The following is a 16728-nucleotide window of genomic DNA, read 5'->3' on the forward strand; positions in this document are numbered from 1 at the left end:
GGGGGCTGTCGCACCCCCGCCCATAAGGAACAGGGTCCCAGCGGGATCCCTGTGAAATCCACCAGTGCTCCATAACAAACTACAGAAAGCTTACAGGCTGCAAAACAAACAAAGTCAACCACAGAACAAGGCAACAAGAAAAAAAGTAAGTAGTTCTGCTGTCCTCCACACTCTCTCCACCCCAACAGGCCTCCCATCCGGCAACTGGCGCACACACAAGCGATTAAGATAAAGGTGAAAAAACAGACACTCACAACACAGGAGCGCGAGACAACGCGTCTGCAACTGTTTTCTTTGCCTTTTAATCTAACGAATGTCTGGGTTGTAAGACTGCAGAAATAGCGACCAGCGAAACAGCCGCTGATCGGGACATCTGAGCGTGGACAAGAACGTAAGAGGATCAGTATGAACCACGATGCTGGCGTTACCGTTTAAATACACGTCAAAGTGTTTCAGAGCCAATATCAATGCAAACGTTTCCTTTTCAATCACTGAGTAATTCACCTGGTGCTTGTTAAACTTTTTAGAAAAACAACTCACCGGCCTACAAATACCCAAGTTGTCACGTTGTGTCAGGGTTAATATAAACATTTATTTATGAGCCCCGCCTTCGTCTCATAGACCCCCATGTTATCCGAAAAAGCGCCAGTCAGCGTCAGCCAATAGATTTCAAGCTTCCGCCTTGTCATGCCGTCAATCAAAGTGTGCACGCAGCCACAGAGCACTGCCGCTCGCCCAGGCAGAGGTGAGTTAGCTCCGCAGCAGCCGCCGCGCTCACCTCGGATATATCCATGGTCTGCTGAACATCCACCGTAAACAGCTAAACGTGTCGGATGCTGTAGGACTCGGAGGCTCTCATTTTCACCCGACAGATAATTCACGTGCACAATTAAAGGGGCGTGGCTTGGTCGCTCATGAAAGCAGAGGGAGGGCGGAACCTGAGACGTTGGATTAGAAAAACCTCTCTCTTTCAAAACTCCGGACACAAGTTTTAAGCCCGCCACACACTACAGGATTTTTTCAATCTTCCCCGATTCAGACACCACACACTACAAGACAACAGAGGACAGATCGCACCCGATCTTCCTCTCCTGATCTTTAGTGTGTGGTGTCACTCTGGAGCAGAACACACACTAGCAGATTCTTCAGCCGAGAATCGGCTCCTCTCTCCTCCAAATCTCGCGTCGTCCAACGTGACTTTGTGCTGTTTCCCTTCAATGCTGTGTTTCCATTCATCTCCACTTTCAATAATAAGCGGAGAACTCAGTCATTCCCTCAGTTCATTCATTCACATCAGTATCGCTCCTTCAGTGCAGCCCCCCCCCCCCACCCCCCCGTGCGCACGGAGCACGGACTGTCGGGACCTTGCCAGGAAATTTAAATGTTCCAGTACAGAAGTACAGAAGAGGGAAACAGTTTCAGATAATTTCATTATAATTTACCCTCCACATTTAATAGTAATTCAGCTTATTAGCTAATCTATTTGTGTGTGTGTGTTTTGTTTTTTTTACTTTTTGAGTCCCGAGTGGAGCAGTAGAATAAAGTTATTAGCAGTCGGTGTCTAATAAAAGCTACTTTTTTAAATCACCAAATATCTTAAATCATTCTTTTTGTCCACATATTTGATAGTTTACCCCAGAATAAAAACACGTTGAGCTTTGATTAGGTCAGTTTCATTATAGTCCGCTCTCTGAAGGCACGGAGTCAGCGGAAAGTTATTTTTATTTATTTATTTATTTTCTTCCCCATTCTTCCGTGATGGTTAATAACGGAGATTAATTAAAACATTGGGGTTGCAGGACTGGCGGAGATGCAGATATTAGATCGGAGTTTGGATCTGAATGGAGGAAATCCAGTTCATCCAGGAGCGACAGGATTAACCATCACTTTCTCCAAGGCTGAGTTTAGGAGCTCTGGCTTTTCTGTTTCACTATCATATATAGTGAATATATTTCACAGACATATATTCATGTCTCCAGCCCTGACAGCTGCAAGGGGATTTTTTTTAAGCAGCAGCACCTTGGTGAGGCGGAGCTATTCACCCAATCAGGGAGCTTTATTCCGAGGGTGTGGACAGCTCTACTCGGAGCTGATCGGCGCCTCTCGGAGCGCACCACACACTACAGGATTTGCGATGGGAAATATTAAACATGTTCATTATCTACGATCTCCCCTTCCGACGCCTCCCGAGGGGCTCCAACCGGAAAACATCTCTCAGAACACACCGCACACTATATGAAGATCGGACCCGAACTTATTTGCATACTTCCAACAATCGGACCCTGTCGGCTTCGATCGGGAGGAGAAGATCGGGGTGAAATTCGGCCCGATCATTCTGTAGTGTGTGGTGGCCCTTAGGGGTTTGGTCCTGTGGGTATGGGAACTGGAGAACCAAAAATACCTTGCAAGTCTTGAACACGTCTGAAGAATCCTCCTTCAAGTACAGCGGAAGGCCAGCCAGGACTGTCATTCTTGCGGCACAGACATTGTCCTTGTCCTGTCAGGATGCATGAAGGCTGTTCAGGTCCACTGTTCAAATTAAAGGTGCTGTAGGCAGGATTTTGCTAGTCAATGCTAATTTTTCTGTGTTTTCTTTGGATTAAATGTTAGAGTATCCATTGATAATCCTTTAGGAGTGTAGCATAACTGCTCTACCGCCAGGGCACAGCGTTTCCATCTGTCTCTGTTCTGAGCTGAAAAGGAATCTCGACAGCTCCAGGTATCTTTGACCAATCAGAAGAGCCCATGAGGCTCTAACCGTGATTGGTCGAGGGGCGTTCGTCGCATGTTCTTGTGGGAGGGGCTTAACTTGTGTGAGGGCGTGATGTCAGAGAAAACAGAACAGGATTGGCTGTGCTGGGTTTCAAATCGCCATCTTAAATGGGTCAAATCGCCATCTTGCTTAGGTAACCCTAAGCAAGATGGCAGAGATGTGGAATCCTGCCTACAGCACCTTTAACACCAATAGCAGCCAATAAAATATCTGTACCTGTCCTTCATATGCCCTCAGGAGTTCTTTCATCTTCTCAAAGAAATGTCCAGTCTTCTTTTTGTAGAGCTTCAGTAGATGATGTGTACATTCATCAAGTTCAGCAAAGAGGGAAGATGGTAACTTTTGGTTGGTGATCCTATGGAATTCACTGCAGAGCTGCATGGAAAACAAAAGTACAACACAAGAATTTTGTCAGACAAATAGACATATTTAACACCATCAAGGTTCTGTTCAAGCACGATCTCAATAAATTTGGCAGCAAGTGTGTTAACATTTTAGCATGGCCTCTCCAAACTGTTACTCACCTGGGCTTCACAAAACAGAGCAGGCCGCTGGTCTGTGAGTTCACCGACAGGAGGGGCTGAATGCACTTGGTCCATTTTGAAGCATCATCTGTTACGCTGAAACACTGGCCACCAAAGAGTCTGTAGTGCCTCAATGACTGTATTTTCACCGCACTGAAAAAAAACACAGTTCACATTCTAACATGATTCGTGTCTGTTAACACAATTGCCAACCGATTGAACTTTTTGTTAAAGCCGAGGTAGTAACCTACATTTCTAATCACTGAGCAGGAGCATAGATATTAGCTACCCAGCTAACGTGTTAGCTGCTCAGCTATTAAGATAATGAGAAGTAAACTAAACACACATTCTCACAGTCAACTTACAAAAGTCAAGAAAGCGTTTTGACATTAACTCTGAACCCTGACAGGGTGATAAGGAGTGTTTAGACCCTTAATTAGCAAGTTCTAGCCTTACAGCACGTGCGATAAACTGTTCAGACAGGGGGAAATATAATAAAATAAAACAACAATATTACCTGTCAAAATCTTCAAATTCTTGTATGTCCAGGGTCAGACACATTCTCAACAACAGCCGGGCAGCGATGCAGGCTCCCGGTACTTCCTCCCTCGAACAGGCTGCAGGTTCAAACTGGCCAACCAGTCACGTAGTCAGGGCGCGTGCCCGTGGTGCGTTCAGGGTGTGTGGATGTGGATTCAGGATGCAAAAAAGTTTGCTCAGTGAATAGAAATCATAATTGAATCGATTTATTTATTTATTTACTTATTTATTTATTTATTTATTTATTTATTTATTTATTTATTTATTTATTTATTTTCATGTCCACGGTTTTCTATTCTTGTCCTGTCAACAGTGCAAAGTAAATGAAGAAATTTGTCATTTGATAAATGAAACTGACCAGCAGGGCCGGCCCTATGAAATCCGGGGGCCCTAAGTGCGATACTTTAGGGGGTCCCACTTCCCCAATGGGGTATTTTCACAGCTTCACTACTTCCTGACAATAGCTGTGCACATTCATTTCCTGTCTTACATTATTGGCCAATCTGATTAATCCAGGTGTGTCTGGTTTAGACTGCTGCAACAAGACACACCTGGATTAATCATTTTGGCCAATAATGCAAGACAGGAAATGAATGTGCACAGTTAATTTCAGGAAGTAGTGGAGCTGTGAAAATGGCCCATTACAGATGTAATGGTAAAGGAACACAAAACTGGATACCGAATTCTATCGGAAATCATATTAGTTACAAAAATGTTCCCTCTTTGATTATGATTCCCATAGTTTACTGCAGATAGAGACGGTTCTGCTTGCGAGTATGCTTCACATTTAATAAATATTTTTCAAGCAACGAATGTCATTTTTACTGTTCTTTATGAGGCTTAAAACTTAAATTGTTTACATTTTGACTTATCATTAAAAAATTATGTGGATGCATACTTGGAAACTGAAATGAAACAATTAAAAATCTTAAACTGTAATTTGCATGGCAAAAGTGGTGAACATTTTTGTACTGCTTTGAAATCAACTTAAACGAAAGTAGTCAGCAGAACAAACTTGAATTATAACAGCACAACTCAAAATGCTTCACAAACTGAAGTGCACCTAAAATAACTGAGTTATTTCTAAAACAATTCACTTTTGAGTTGCAATGGATTCATCACAATGAGTAACTTCAACTTTTCTTGATTATTGGGTTATGTGAACTTATTTCTTTTATTAAGATGTGCTGTTAGGTTTTACAGTGTAATTCAAAGTAAGTAAATCATGTTTATAAAGCTGAATAATCATGTTGCTTCCTTGATTGTTGCAGTTCTCCATAGTGACCGACAGAGGTCGCTGTTCTTCACCCTGACTGTTCACATCACTGGCATCGGGCGACCCCTACAGGCCATTCTGTGAAACTACATCAATTCATTCAGCCACAGGTTGTCATGAAAGAGTTAAAGTCTAAAATCCTCTTACCGCCGCCGCCGCCGCCGCCGCCGCCGCTCCTGTTCGGTTCCGCTGGAATCGGTTCGGACTCGTCGTCACATGGTCGGAAATCAGCAGGTGAAGCGCCACACACACACCGCCGTGTGTGTCCCGTGAACTGAGCTCCCCTCCGCCGCACACACACCAGGATGGACTTCATGACAGATCGAGATGTGGAGAAGGTGAGGATTAAGGCGAAGTAACGGCGGATCCTGCAGGCTGCAGCCATGTGCTTCACTCACACTGCAAATCCTGCCTCCTGCACCCTGTGTGCAGGGATAGTGTGTGTTTGTATGTTTTAAAAATCACTCCCATGTTTTGCTTTTTTTTTGTCTTTTCCTGCGAAAGCTGTTTATCTGGACCTGATTACATAACATGCTGCAGACAGAATGTCCTCTTCACTCTGCTGTGCAAACCAAAGTCTAAAACTCTCTTTACTCTTTCAGCGTATATGTTTATGCAAGGAACACTCTTCTATTCTCATGAATGAAAGAGTGTTTAACGAAGTGATTGAAGGACATGTTAGAGTACACAGGAAAACGGAACTTCAATTCCAGCAGATTGTGCAATGCAGCTGTTCCAAGAATGTGTTTAATGTTTAAAAAGCAGTGTTGAAATCCTGCATTATTTGTTATTGAGTAATGAGACAACCTTATGCTCTATCATATTTTCAAAGCAACTTAGAGCAGAAACGCTTAAAATAAAGAAAACCTGCAAACTTTAAGAGCTTTTGTACTTCAGGAGGGACTCAGGTTGGAGTTGAAACAGCTCGATTCACTGCTAATGTTTGGTGTTTTGGTTGTAAAGGTTGCAGACCTCCAGCCAGTTGCATTTAATGTAGCACCACGTTGTGATTCACTGAAATATCCAAATGAGATTACACACGTTTTTACAGAAATCCAGTGAGAAAATTATTAGTTTCAAAGGGATTGTGAAGCCATAAATAGTGAGATTAAGTGAAGGTTTGGTAAGTTTAGTGTTTATTCACTTACATTTTTCCTTATGCTTTTGGGAAATGCTTGAATTTTTAGTGTTTTAAACAAATCACAGCAGTTAAAATACAGCGTCTCCTCCGTCTCCTCAGTACCGGCGGGACGGCTTCGTGGTGATGGACGGGCTGCTCAGCCCTCAGGAGTGCGACCAGCTCAGGCAGCGGATGGCGGAGATCGTGGACGAGATGGACGTGCCCGACCACTGCCGCATCACCTTCTCCACCGACCACGACGAGCAGCTGAAGGAACAGGTGACCCCTGACCCCTCTCGACCCCACCTGGCCCCACCCGGGCCGACCAGAACAGCCGTAACACTGCCACTGCTTTTCTCCCACATGCTTTCCGTAACTCAACACTTTATTTAAAAAAAAAAAAAAAAAGATGCAGGTAAGACTGAAGATACTCTGATCAGCCAAAACATTATGACCTTTATGAGGTGGGAAGCTGAGTCTCCTACACTCAAACTCAAACTTAGCTTGAAGGGTTTTAGTGGCAGTTCTGACAGAAAGACAGTGTCACATGACCGTGTGGTCATAATGTTATGGCTGATGGCTCTCCCGTCTCGTGTGAACGGTGTCGTGAGCGTTTAAGCGTCTCCTCCTCTGGTGTAACGTAACCTCTCTGACCTGCAGGGAAACGCCGACTACTTCATCACCAGCGGAGATAAGATCCGCTTCTTCTTCGAGAAGGGAGTGTTCGACGACAAAGGTGAACCCGCAGCCTGTCCTGTCAGCGAGTTTTCTGCGTGTGTGTTTATTAAAACCTGTGTTTTCTTCCAGGTGAATTCATCGTTCCAAAGCAGCGATCTATTAACAAAATTGGACATGGTGAGATCCCCAGAAATTCAACAACAGTCCGTTAAAAATTCTCCTCTAAATCTTCCAATAACTGGATTTTTTTTTTTTTTTTTTTTTTTTTCCATAAGCGCTACATGCCTACGAACCCTTGTACAAGAAGGTGACACATTCACCCAAAGTTCAGGTGAGTTTGCGGCAGGATGAAGCAGGAAGAAGGGCTCTCATCACAGAGTAATTTAACACCTGCGTCGTCTGTGTCAAAGGGAATAGCTAAGAAACTGGGCCTGGTGAGTCCCGTCGTTCTGCAAGGCATGTACATCTTCAAGGTAAAAGCCTCCACTCTGCGCTTTTTATTTGAGTTTGAAATGTAAACTAAATGAATTCACTTTTTTTTTCCAGCAACCAGGAATTGGTGGTGAAGGTGAGAAAACATGGCTGCCTTTTCTGTTCACATTTTTACTTAAAATCGTAATAATAAAATTACATTATAAAAGAAATCTTTCTTCAGTTACACTCAAACCTAACAGTAAAACAAAACTGTTTCAAAAACATTCTTTTTCTTCCTCTAGCTCGAAATTCTTTCCCTGAAGTGACTTATTATTCCTTCATGATAACTTATACCAAAATATTTTAATGTTGACATATTGGAATAAATATAAGAAATGTTTTTAGAAATTAGAAGATTTACTTAACTAGTGACTGTAGATACAAAGGAAATAAAAGGTAACTCCTGTAGGAACAGCTGTGTGACTTGTTTTCTAATAATAATAATAATAATAAATAATGTTTACTTTCAGCTTGGTGACAAAATGAACAAACTAACTGAACTTCAGTAAACTGGAACAATATTATTGAAGCTTCATCACAGGAGTCAGTTACTCACAAGTTGATTACAGTCACTCATGAATTAGTCGTAATGTGTTTATATTCACAGTTAAAACACCTCAATAATCCACAGTTGTAATTGCACGGTAGTTCCTGGTAGAAGTAGCTCCAGTGATGCATTAATCCATAAAGCTTTTCCACCACACTGCCCAACAGACGTCAGTACATTACAATAAAAAGCTAAGGAGATGATTCAATGATAGATTCCTGTAAATATTGAAGGTTTCCAGGCTGTTTAGATTGTGATTTTACTTTATACTTTTAATGAATTACTGCTTTCTTGGGTTCAAAATCACTTGTTAAGTTTTGCATGTATTCAGGACGTCATCTACTCTCCAGATGTTTGAAGTCATATTATGAAAACTGTTGTGTTTTACATTTTAAACTTATTTCTTGAGTTCAGTAATAAACTTTATATGTTGTAAACCTCATGGATTTGAGAGAAGGGGTCTTTGCAGCTGCATTTTTTTTGTAATATTTCCAATAGAAATGGAAAATTACTCAATTCTGTTCTCAAAGCGAAGCTTCAGCTTTATAAAAACCTGTTGTCAGCACCCAGGAGAGGCCTTTATTTCCTCTGCTGTGTGTTTCAGTGACGCCGCACCAAGACGCCACCTTCCTGTACACAGAGCCTCTGGGCAGAGTCATGGGCCTGTGGATCGCTCTGGAAGACGCCACCGTCAACAACGGCTGCCTGTGGTTCATCCCCGGATCGCACAACAGTAGGATCGGCTCCGTCAGCGATCGGCGCCGCGCCGGCACGCCGTAGTGACCGGGCGGCGGCGTCTCGCTCTCCTTCTACAGGTGGAATCACCCGGCGGATGGTTCGGACGCACAAAGGGACTCTTCCCCTGACGGACTTCGTGGGCCGAGAGCAGCAGTACGACGAGGACAAGTTCGTGGCTGTGCCGGTTAAGAAAGGTGATTTCCCGCAAGTTTAATGTTGTTCTGCTCATTTTCTTCAGCTATTTTAAAATTTATACTCACTTTCTTTCCTTTTCTGAAGCAAATATCAAGCTTTTTATGGGTTTTAAGAAGACATCAATTGATTTTTTTTTAAGCTTTTACACGTCACAGTTACTGAAATATTGATCCTGTATCAGGCTGGCTGCAGACTTTGATCGTCGGGTTGCTGCCACAGTTGAAGATTAAACACTGAAGACATCAGGGCCACTCGGCTCTGGAGCAACTCGAACTAAAACGCTTGATAACAGACTTGTTTTTTAGACTTTCCTTCAGATCATGTCACTTTTTCCCCCTTGAATTGATCTGGTTTACTCCCATATCTCCCTCCTCCCAACCGATTTCTATATATAGAACAAATATGAAATTGAATAAACTCATTGTGAGATGTTTAATTGCAGTCAGACATTATTAGATTATATCATGAGAAAGAAAACCTTCATTTGGCACCTCTTTTACACAAAGTAAGAACAAGAAACCAAAATTAACTGTAAAAGCATTTGTCAGAAAAAGTTGAAAAGTGAACATTAAAAAGAGGGAAATGAAGTTAAAGAGCAGAAGACCTTTAAAACAGTTGCTTTTATCAGTCTGATTTGACTCGTCACTAGACACACGCTCCACCAAAATTTTGTTAAACTGATCTGATGAACTCCCTCATTCAGTTTTAGGTCACGAAATGTGAGAAATCGACCTGAAACTGCTGATTAAATCCGGCGAATCAGCCGCTCATTGACAGCTGTGTGTGTGTGTGTGTGTGTGTGTGTGTGTGTGTGTGTTCAGGCGGGGTCGTCCTCATCCACGGGGAGGTGGTACATCGCAGCGCCGTCAACACGTCGGACGACTCGCGCCACGTCTACACCTTCCACCTGATGGAGGCTCAGGACACCCGCTGGAGCGCCGACAACTGGTGAGAGGAGAAGTTTCTGACACTCTGACATTCACTCCTTCAGGCAGGCTGACTCTAAGACTGTTTGGAACATTGAATGTTGGGAAAACCAACCAAAATGAGATCTACCGTCTGTTTCATCTCTGAAGGCTGCAGCCGTCGGAGGAGCTCCCCTTCCCGCCTCTCTACACTAAATGAAGGACGTGTGTTTTAACCCCTAAAGAAGGATCTCGAGTTTCGGCGACTGTAGAAAACCTGCAACTTTTAAAATATCCAACATTCCTCTGACCTCCACGGAGACCAGTTCAGCCTGGTTTAGTACGACTTCCATTTTTAACAGATGTGTTTTTAAAACAAGACCAAAAACTGGATTCAAATAAACATTTTTCACTTTATTGACTGACTTCTCATTGACACCAAACTGACATTTAGATCCACCGTTATTCAGCAAGTCTCCATCAACAGTGACACCGATCAGCTCTACTGGGGTTTCCACGGTGTTTTGTTTTTCTAATTTGAGTTCAGATGAGACGTTTTCTATTTTTACAGTCAACAGTGAGCATTTCTGTTCATATTAAGACAAAATCGAGTGGAGAAACGACGGGGCTGGTTTATGGGTTCGACGCTCGGGGAACCGGGAGTGAAAACACGGCGGCACAGAAACAGTCTGGGCTCATTCAGTGAGGACGCTTCGTTAAATAGAAACAGAACGCGATGTTATCTTCCAATTTCACATAGAGAACAACTGAGAAGCTTATATGTGTGCAAGTTAACTGATCACACTTTATTAATCCAACTGGGGGAATTCATTTATGGGATTGGAACCTTGGAACTTCGATGTATCTGCTTCTCTAACCTTTTTACTTCAACGTGTCGGACTCTTGCGTTTTGCTGACCGTCGCATTTCATCTGAATTTACATTCAACAGCATCCACACTTCTTTGGAACAGAACTTCTGTGTTTGGCGTGTTTCCATCCAATTGCTAAATCTGAAAATATCAGTTATATCTAACTTTCTCTTCACCGGTGCACTCAACATGCAGTGTCACATTTTCTTTCTTTAAATCAAAGGAAGATGGGAAAATAACATACTTTCAGAGTCATGCGCGGAAGAAACAAAATCACAACATAAAAAAAAAAAAAAAAATCACCAAAAACGATTTTACAAACAGAGAGAACAATAAGATAAAAACCTAAAGCATTCTTATGATCTGAGGCTTTTTGTAGAAAGCATACAAATAATTTTAGGTTACTGAAGATTTTGCACAAAAAAAAAGGAGTCTGTGTTTCGAAACGACTCAAAGAGCATCGAGAGTGTAAAAACCTGGTTCGGATCGGAGGCTCTAAGAAATGGATCCATTTCGTTAATCCTTTATGGGGTCCCTTCAAACCATGGAAGTCCTGAACAAAATCGATTCATCCAAGAAAAATAGACTGCAGAATACCTGCAGACATGTTACAGTACTGGATTTCAGTGTCATGCAGGAGCAGAGCGAGTTTCAGCCGGGCTGAGAGGGGCTGCGGCGCTCTTCATCCTCTACAGCTTCTGCATCAGTGTGCGATAGAAAATACACTCCTTAAGGCAAACATTTTCAGCAAGAAGTCCTTCGTATTGCCATCGGGGCGGGGGGGGGGCAAAAATCAAAGCCTAAGAACGGAGATCCAGAGATATGTACAGGTCAATAAGTTAGGTTTAAATAATGTTCTTCAAAGGCAATGCAAAGGCAAGTCGGATCCGTCTGGGGGGAAATAAAGGACAGGAGATCAAAAATCATAAGAATTTAAACAGACGTTTGTTTTCCACTTTGCTAAACTGAGTCTCCCGTTGCATAATTCAGGAGCGGTCGGCGTCGGCGGTCCACTATTTCGGGGTCAAGTCGTGGCGGAAAGCCAACACCGCTGCAGCCGCCGGGAATATTTAGCAACTCTTCCTCAAATTTCTTCCACAATACTGAAACGGCTCTGGAGAAAACGGACTCTGACGCCGAGCCTGCTGCCAAGTCAGGAGCAGATTTCAGTCACCCTGCATGGAGAAACTGTCAAACCACCATAATCAAAAGTAAACCAACGGCTTCGATACCGACTCATTAAATCCACCAAAAGCAAAATCAGTTGAGTGAAATGTTTGCATTTTGTGTTCTTCTCTACTCACATATATTTCAGTGCATTTTCTTGCTCTAAAGGGTTTACCTCTGTAAATCAGCGATCCATACATGGAGCCAGCTTCTGGCCCGACCCACACACACACACACACACACACACACACACACTCACATTCACACCTACAAGCCAGTTCAGAATCACAGGATAACCTCGAACGCATGTTAGCTGGACCGTGGGAGGAAAGCAGGAAACCTGCAGCCCATGCAGACGAGTCCATCCATCTCCTCCACCGCTGTGTCCCCCTCGGCGTCGCAGGGCGCTGGAGTCGGGACTGACGGCGGGTGGAGGGAGACTACCGGTCCACTACCGGTCACACAGACTCACATTCACTCCGTCGGGGAAATCCAGAGGCTGTTGATCTAAAACCCAACGCATGCTCAGACTGCATAGAACTGAAGTCACTTTTCATCAACTGAACACACGCTCTAAAAGAATCTTGTTGGTGCATTTACTGACCCATTTATTTATTTCTGACTATGGAAGTTTCAGCTCTGGAGTCGTACCATCTCGTGCTGATGAGTCGATTCCTCTGATAACTCTGCTGTCGTATTGTTTTCCAGCTGCATTCTTTGCTCTTCTCCCTCTCAGACGAGGCCGACCGCAGGACGGCTTTCAAAGCAACAGCAGGATGAAGAGGTAGAGCGGGAGCAGGAGGTTGTCTATCTGGGAGGTGTAGGCCTCCAGCAGGGCCACCAGGGTGATGGAGCCCACGATCCACGAGTAGGTGGAGTTCAGATTGATGCTCCCGTCGAAGATGAGGAACACGGCCACGGCGATGATCTGAGCGAACACCGACGTGGCCGTCCCCTCCATCGTCTTCTTGGTGCCGGGCCAGCGGATCTCCCCCATGGTGCTGCCGAACACGGAGGCCACGGTGTCCCCCACGCCCACGGCGAGCACGCCGGCGTACGGCACCAGGCCGCCGGCGCCGGACAGGACGCCCCTGGGGGCGCAGGGCCCGGGAAACAGCCAGATGGGCAGCGACATGCCCAGCAGCAGGTAGACATGGGTGAGGATGAGCGGCCCCGAGTCTCGCTCGTCCAGGAACAGCGTGAGCAGCTGCCGGAGCAGCTGGCCCAGCGGCCGGATCCTGAAGTAGCGCACGTACTCCAGGAACAGGAAGACGGCCAGGCAGCCCACCGACGCCACGTGGAGCAGCTGCTTGTCGTAGATCAGCCCCGGGACGTACGTGGCCACGACGATCAGGTGGAAGTACTTGCGGACGACGGTGGAGGCCTGGTGCTTCTTGGACCCCGCCTGGCGCTGGTAGTTCTGGTGGAGCACCACGCACGTGGCCACGACGGCCAGGAGCACCCAGTAGGCCAGCAGGCACAGCCGGGTGTCGCTGAGCGTGACGAAGTCCAGCAGCCACATGAGCGGGTGGCGGCCGATGAACAGCGAGAGCCACGGCATGAGGATCCCCAGCGCCAGGACGGCCGTCATCATGTGGAAGAAGAGCGAGGACACCCACGTCTCCGACTCCATGAAGCAGAAGAGCAGCGCGAAGAAGACCCCCAGCAGCAGCGAGCCCACCACCACCACGGGCAGGAAGTAGTTCACCGGGTCGCCCTTCACCTCCGCCAGGTTGAGGGAGCGCTTGATGAGCTGGTTCACGATGAAGCTGATCCCGCCCACGATGAGCAGCGCCTCGCCGGGCGTGAAGCAGCGGGGCAGCAGGTAGAGCACGATCAGGCTGAGGTACACGAAGATCAGCAGCACCTCCAGCACCTCGATGACCTCCGACACCGTCAGCGTCTGCTTGGTGGTGTAGAGGATGGCGCTGCCCGCCATTCCCGCGATGACGCAGGTGTTGGTGGGCACCGGCCTGGTGATGCCCAGCGCGATGAGCGACAGGAACAGCGCCAGCATCATGCCGGTGATGGTCACCACCATGGAGAAGCGCTCGAAGTAGACGTTCCCCGAGGCGGAGCACTTCTCCCTCAGCGCCAGGCCCAGCAGCGGCATCACCATGGAGGCCGGGACGATGCCGCTGTTCGCCGCCGGGCGGAACTGGAACACGGCGCCGCCCGACCGCAGCAGACGGTCCCACTTGTGCTGCACGTAGAAGGCCTGGATGATGAGGGCGATGCTGCACCAGGAGTGCTGGTTCCAGACCACCATGTGGACGCAGAGCACCACGGCCAGCACCACGGCGGACTCCACCAGCACCGGGTTGATGTGCATGGCGGCGGGGCGGGGGTTAACGGGGGGGAGGAGGAGGGGGGGGACTGGATCTGAACAGATGGTCCGCTGCAGTGAAGGCCTTCTTCTGTCAGTTTGTCCTTCTGGCACACTTCATGGTTTGGCAGGTAGTTTTCCCGTCGCTGTGGGAGTCTGGAACAGGAGAGGAATCAGAAATCAAACTACTGCTGCACGGCCTGAACTACGCAGCTATAAAAACATTTAATCATGCAAATATACATTACCAGGTTTTTTAAGATTCAATTTATATGTAAACCATGTACATAGTCATAGAAAATCCTCCCACTTTGAAGGTTTAAATGTTAAAGCAGTTTGTCCAAGAACACAATCTGCCACTATTTGATACAAAAAAAAGAAACACATAGAACAAAAGTGAAAGTTTTTATCTCTACTGGTCTGTTCTTCAGGACCAGAAATGGGAAAACATCTTGTCATTAAAAGGCTTCTGGAGGCTCCTGACGACGCCTCAAGGGTTTCACATGACGCCTTCTGAGTTCATCCCCATCTAATCAATCTGAAAAGGAAAAATAACCAGAGATGACGGTGATCTAATGCTGAAAACTGAGAGGCTTTTCTCTCATTCTAAGTTTAGTGAAGAGGAGATGGTTTCTTTCTTCAGCATAAAGCGAAAAGAAAGTGGTGAAGTTTTTCTACCCTGTTTGAACATGTTGTTAAACATTCAGAAAGACATAATTGTGACTAGTAATAATTCTTTACATTTTTTTTCTGAATTTTATTGTTTGAACATGAATATTTCTACAGAAAACTTGTTTTTTTTTAATTCGGAGAACTTGATATTTCTGATAAATACCAATCCATCAACATAAACTCCACCGTAAGAAAAGGTGATCCAGGACTTTTGAGAAGTAATCAGACAGATGGGTTAAACTCTTTCTCCTAAAACACTAGAAATGTCTCCTGTCACTTCCCAGGCGTGCACGGCTCACTGCTTTCTATTTCACAGATAGAAAGAAAGTCCTATTACAACTAACGTGACGGGCTTCGCTGCAATCAAAGCTCAAATATTTGCCATCGGTTGATGAAATATCTGGATTTCGACATCTGGTGTGTGGCTCGGTGAATAAAATATGACTTTATGAGACATTTTATGACTGCATCCTGCTCGGATCAAGACTTTACACGCTGAGGATTTTGGGTTGTAGTAAACTGTGAATCAGAGACGGATTCTTTTCCACTGCTGGAGCCACTTCTTGCTGATCCGTCCTCAGTCTGGACCTTGGTCCTTCTTTATCTCCCCTCTGTCATGAACCATGGCCTCTCTGCAGTCTGTGTGAAATTCCCCTCCACTGTCTGAGCTCACATGAACCCAGGTTTTAAAGCTGTGGCCCGGATCAGCTGTGCGGGACTCGGTTTATCATCCAGGAAGCCGTCAAGTCTCCAGCTACGACCTGATCTGATCGGGTCCGGGTCCAGTGAGGAGCTGCTAACCCTCCCTGGAGCACAACTACAAGGATGCTGCAACCTCGGACAGCATCGAGCTAACCGGGGGGATCCGGCTGAGTCCGCCGGCTCAGCAGCACGCGCGGCCGGCCGGAGGGAGGCGGGACCCGGGCGGGCGGAGGCCGGAGAACCTACCACATCGGTGATCTGGACCCAGAGGCGCCGCCAGTCCCGTGTGGACAGCTCTGTCTCCTTTGTCAGCAGCTGTCGCTCCTCACACCCAGAAGGAGGGGGCCATGTTTGACAGCCGGGTCACGTGGTGCACGCGTAAAAATATCTCTTAAAGGCGCGAGATTTCTTTCTTTCTCTCTTTTCATTGGAATAATACACTGCGTTTAGGATTAGGATTCTAGTTTTACTGAGCACTGCACATTTATACACACGTTTATATTTCTATTTCTATGAAATGATTAAAACTAAAATAAAACTAAAAACGTTTTGATATATGGTATTACGTTTGGATGAAAAATAATAATAATGTTTTAAGAAATGTATTCAGATTCTATTCCTAGATTTGTGACGTTAACGTCAGAATAAACAGCAAAAAAAAAAAATGTTCGAGAGATTCTGTTTGGGTGTTGCTATAATATTTCACTATGATTATGTGACACCAAAATCAGAGAGTTTACAATGCTACTTTTTCTGAAGAACAGCAAACATACAATCAATACCAGTATCAGCACTACTACTAACAACAATGATAATAAAAAAATCTTTTCGTTACTACAGCGTTTTATTGTTTCAAACACGCATATTCGTCTTATACAACCATTGACTGTCTGCTGCAAATCTCAGATTTTTTGTAATCTTTTTTTAAAAAAAATTGGACGTGTTTTTAACATGTATTGTAACATGTTGATTGTGCACAGTGACCTTAAATGTCCCTAAAAAAAAAAAAAAAATAATAATAATAATAATAATAATAATAATAATAATAATAATAATAATAATAATAATAATAATAATCAAAGATTAATCCCACCGCAGTGCACAGCAGAACACCGCAGGAGTTTATCCCTTCTTCTTTAACTTCTCCTTGTAAATAACATTGTTTTCACTGTCAAGCCCTTATCTAATTATATATTTATTTAGCAATTTAATTTTTTCATA

General features: G+C 44.9%; 3 protein-coding genes across 4 annotated transcripts in view; 1 reads left to right on the top strand and 2 right to left on the bottom strand.

Moving 5' to 3' along the window:
* Positions 1-3991, bottom strand: part of LOC115383112 (DNL-type zinc finger protein-like) — a 34826-nt gene extending 30835 nt beyond the window's left edge. Inside the window, exons 1-4 of the mRNA XM_030085169.1 lie at positions 3815-3991; positions 3298-3450; positions 2990-3148; positions 2402-2497 (exon numbers count right to left, since the gene is read on the bottom strand). Of these exons, the coding sequence (XP_029941029.1) occupies positions 2402-2497; positions 2990-3148; positions 3298-3372 (330 nt within the window). The 5' untranslated portion in view covers positions 3373-3450; positions 3815-3991. The remainder of the gene's footprint in view (positions 1-2401; positions 2498-2989; positions 3149-3297; positions 3451-3814) is intronic.
* A 1285-nt stretch (positions 3992-5276) lies between these two features.
* LOC115383023 (phytanoyl-CoA dioxygenase domain-containing protein 1-like) lies at positions 5277-10187 on the top strand. 2 transcript variants are annotated; one of them, XM_030085025.1, is made up of 12 exons: positions 5277-5451; positions 6354-6512; positions 6643-6648; positions 6894-6969; positions 7041-7088; positions 7187-7242; positions 7322-7384; positions 7458-7479; positions 8537-8665; positions 8748-8864; positions 9687-9813; positions 9942-10187. In XM_030085025.1, the coding sequence occupies exons 1-12, from the start codon at positions 5419-5421 to the stop codon at positions 9988-9990; spliced, it is 885 nt and encodes a 294-aa protein (XP_029940885.1). In that variant the 5' UTR covers positions 5277-5418; the 3' UTR covers positions 9991-10187. The 2 variants fall into 2 exon arrangements, with proteins under 2 accessions (XP_029940885.1, XP_029940886.1); XM_030085026.1 differs by lacking the exon at positions 6643-6648.
* A 33-nt stretch (positions 10188-10220) lies between these two features.
* LOC115382656 (dolichol kinase-like) lies at positions 10221-15861 on the bottom strand. Its single transcript, XM_030084483.1, has 2 exons — positions 15754-15861; positions 10221-14289 (listed from the first exon to the last, which is right to left on the bottom strand). The coding sequence occupies exon 2, from the start codon at positions 14137-14139 to the stop codon at positions 12568-12570; it is 1572 nt and encodes a 523-aa protein (XP_029940343.1). The 5' UTR covers positions 14140-14289; positions 15754-15861; the 3' UTR covers positions 10221-12567.
* Positions 15862-16728: the final 867 nt, after the last annotated feature.

Source organism: Salarias fasciatus (assembly GCF_902148845.1).
Source record: "Salarias fasciatus chromosome 7 unlocalized genomic scaffold, fSalaFa1.1 super_scaffold_4, whole genome shotgun sequence".
In the NCBI taxonomy this organism is placed as follows: domain Eukaryota; kingdom Metazoa; phylum Chordata; class Actinopteri; order Blenniiformes; family Blenniidae; genus Salarias; species Salarias fasciatus.

Excerpts from the sequence above, each read along its gene's own strand:
- LOC115383023 (XM_030085025.1), top strand. The coding sequence starts at position 5,419 with ATGGACTTCATGACAGATCGAGATGTGGAGAAG. Across the intron at positions 6,970-7,040 it reads GGGAGTGTTCGACGACAAAG|GTGAATTCATCGTTCCAAAG; the intron begins GTGAACCCGCAG and ends GTTTTCTTCCAG. Across the intron at positions 7,243-7,321 it reads CACATTCACCCAAAGTTCAG|GGAATAGCTAAGAAACTGGG; the intron begins GTGAGTTTGCGG and ends TCTGTGTCAAAG.
- LOC115382656 (XM_030084483.1), bottom strand. The coding sequence starts at position 14,139 with ATGCACATCAACCCGGTGCTGGTGGAGTCCGCCGTGGTGCTGGCCGTG.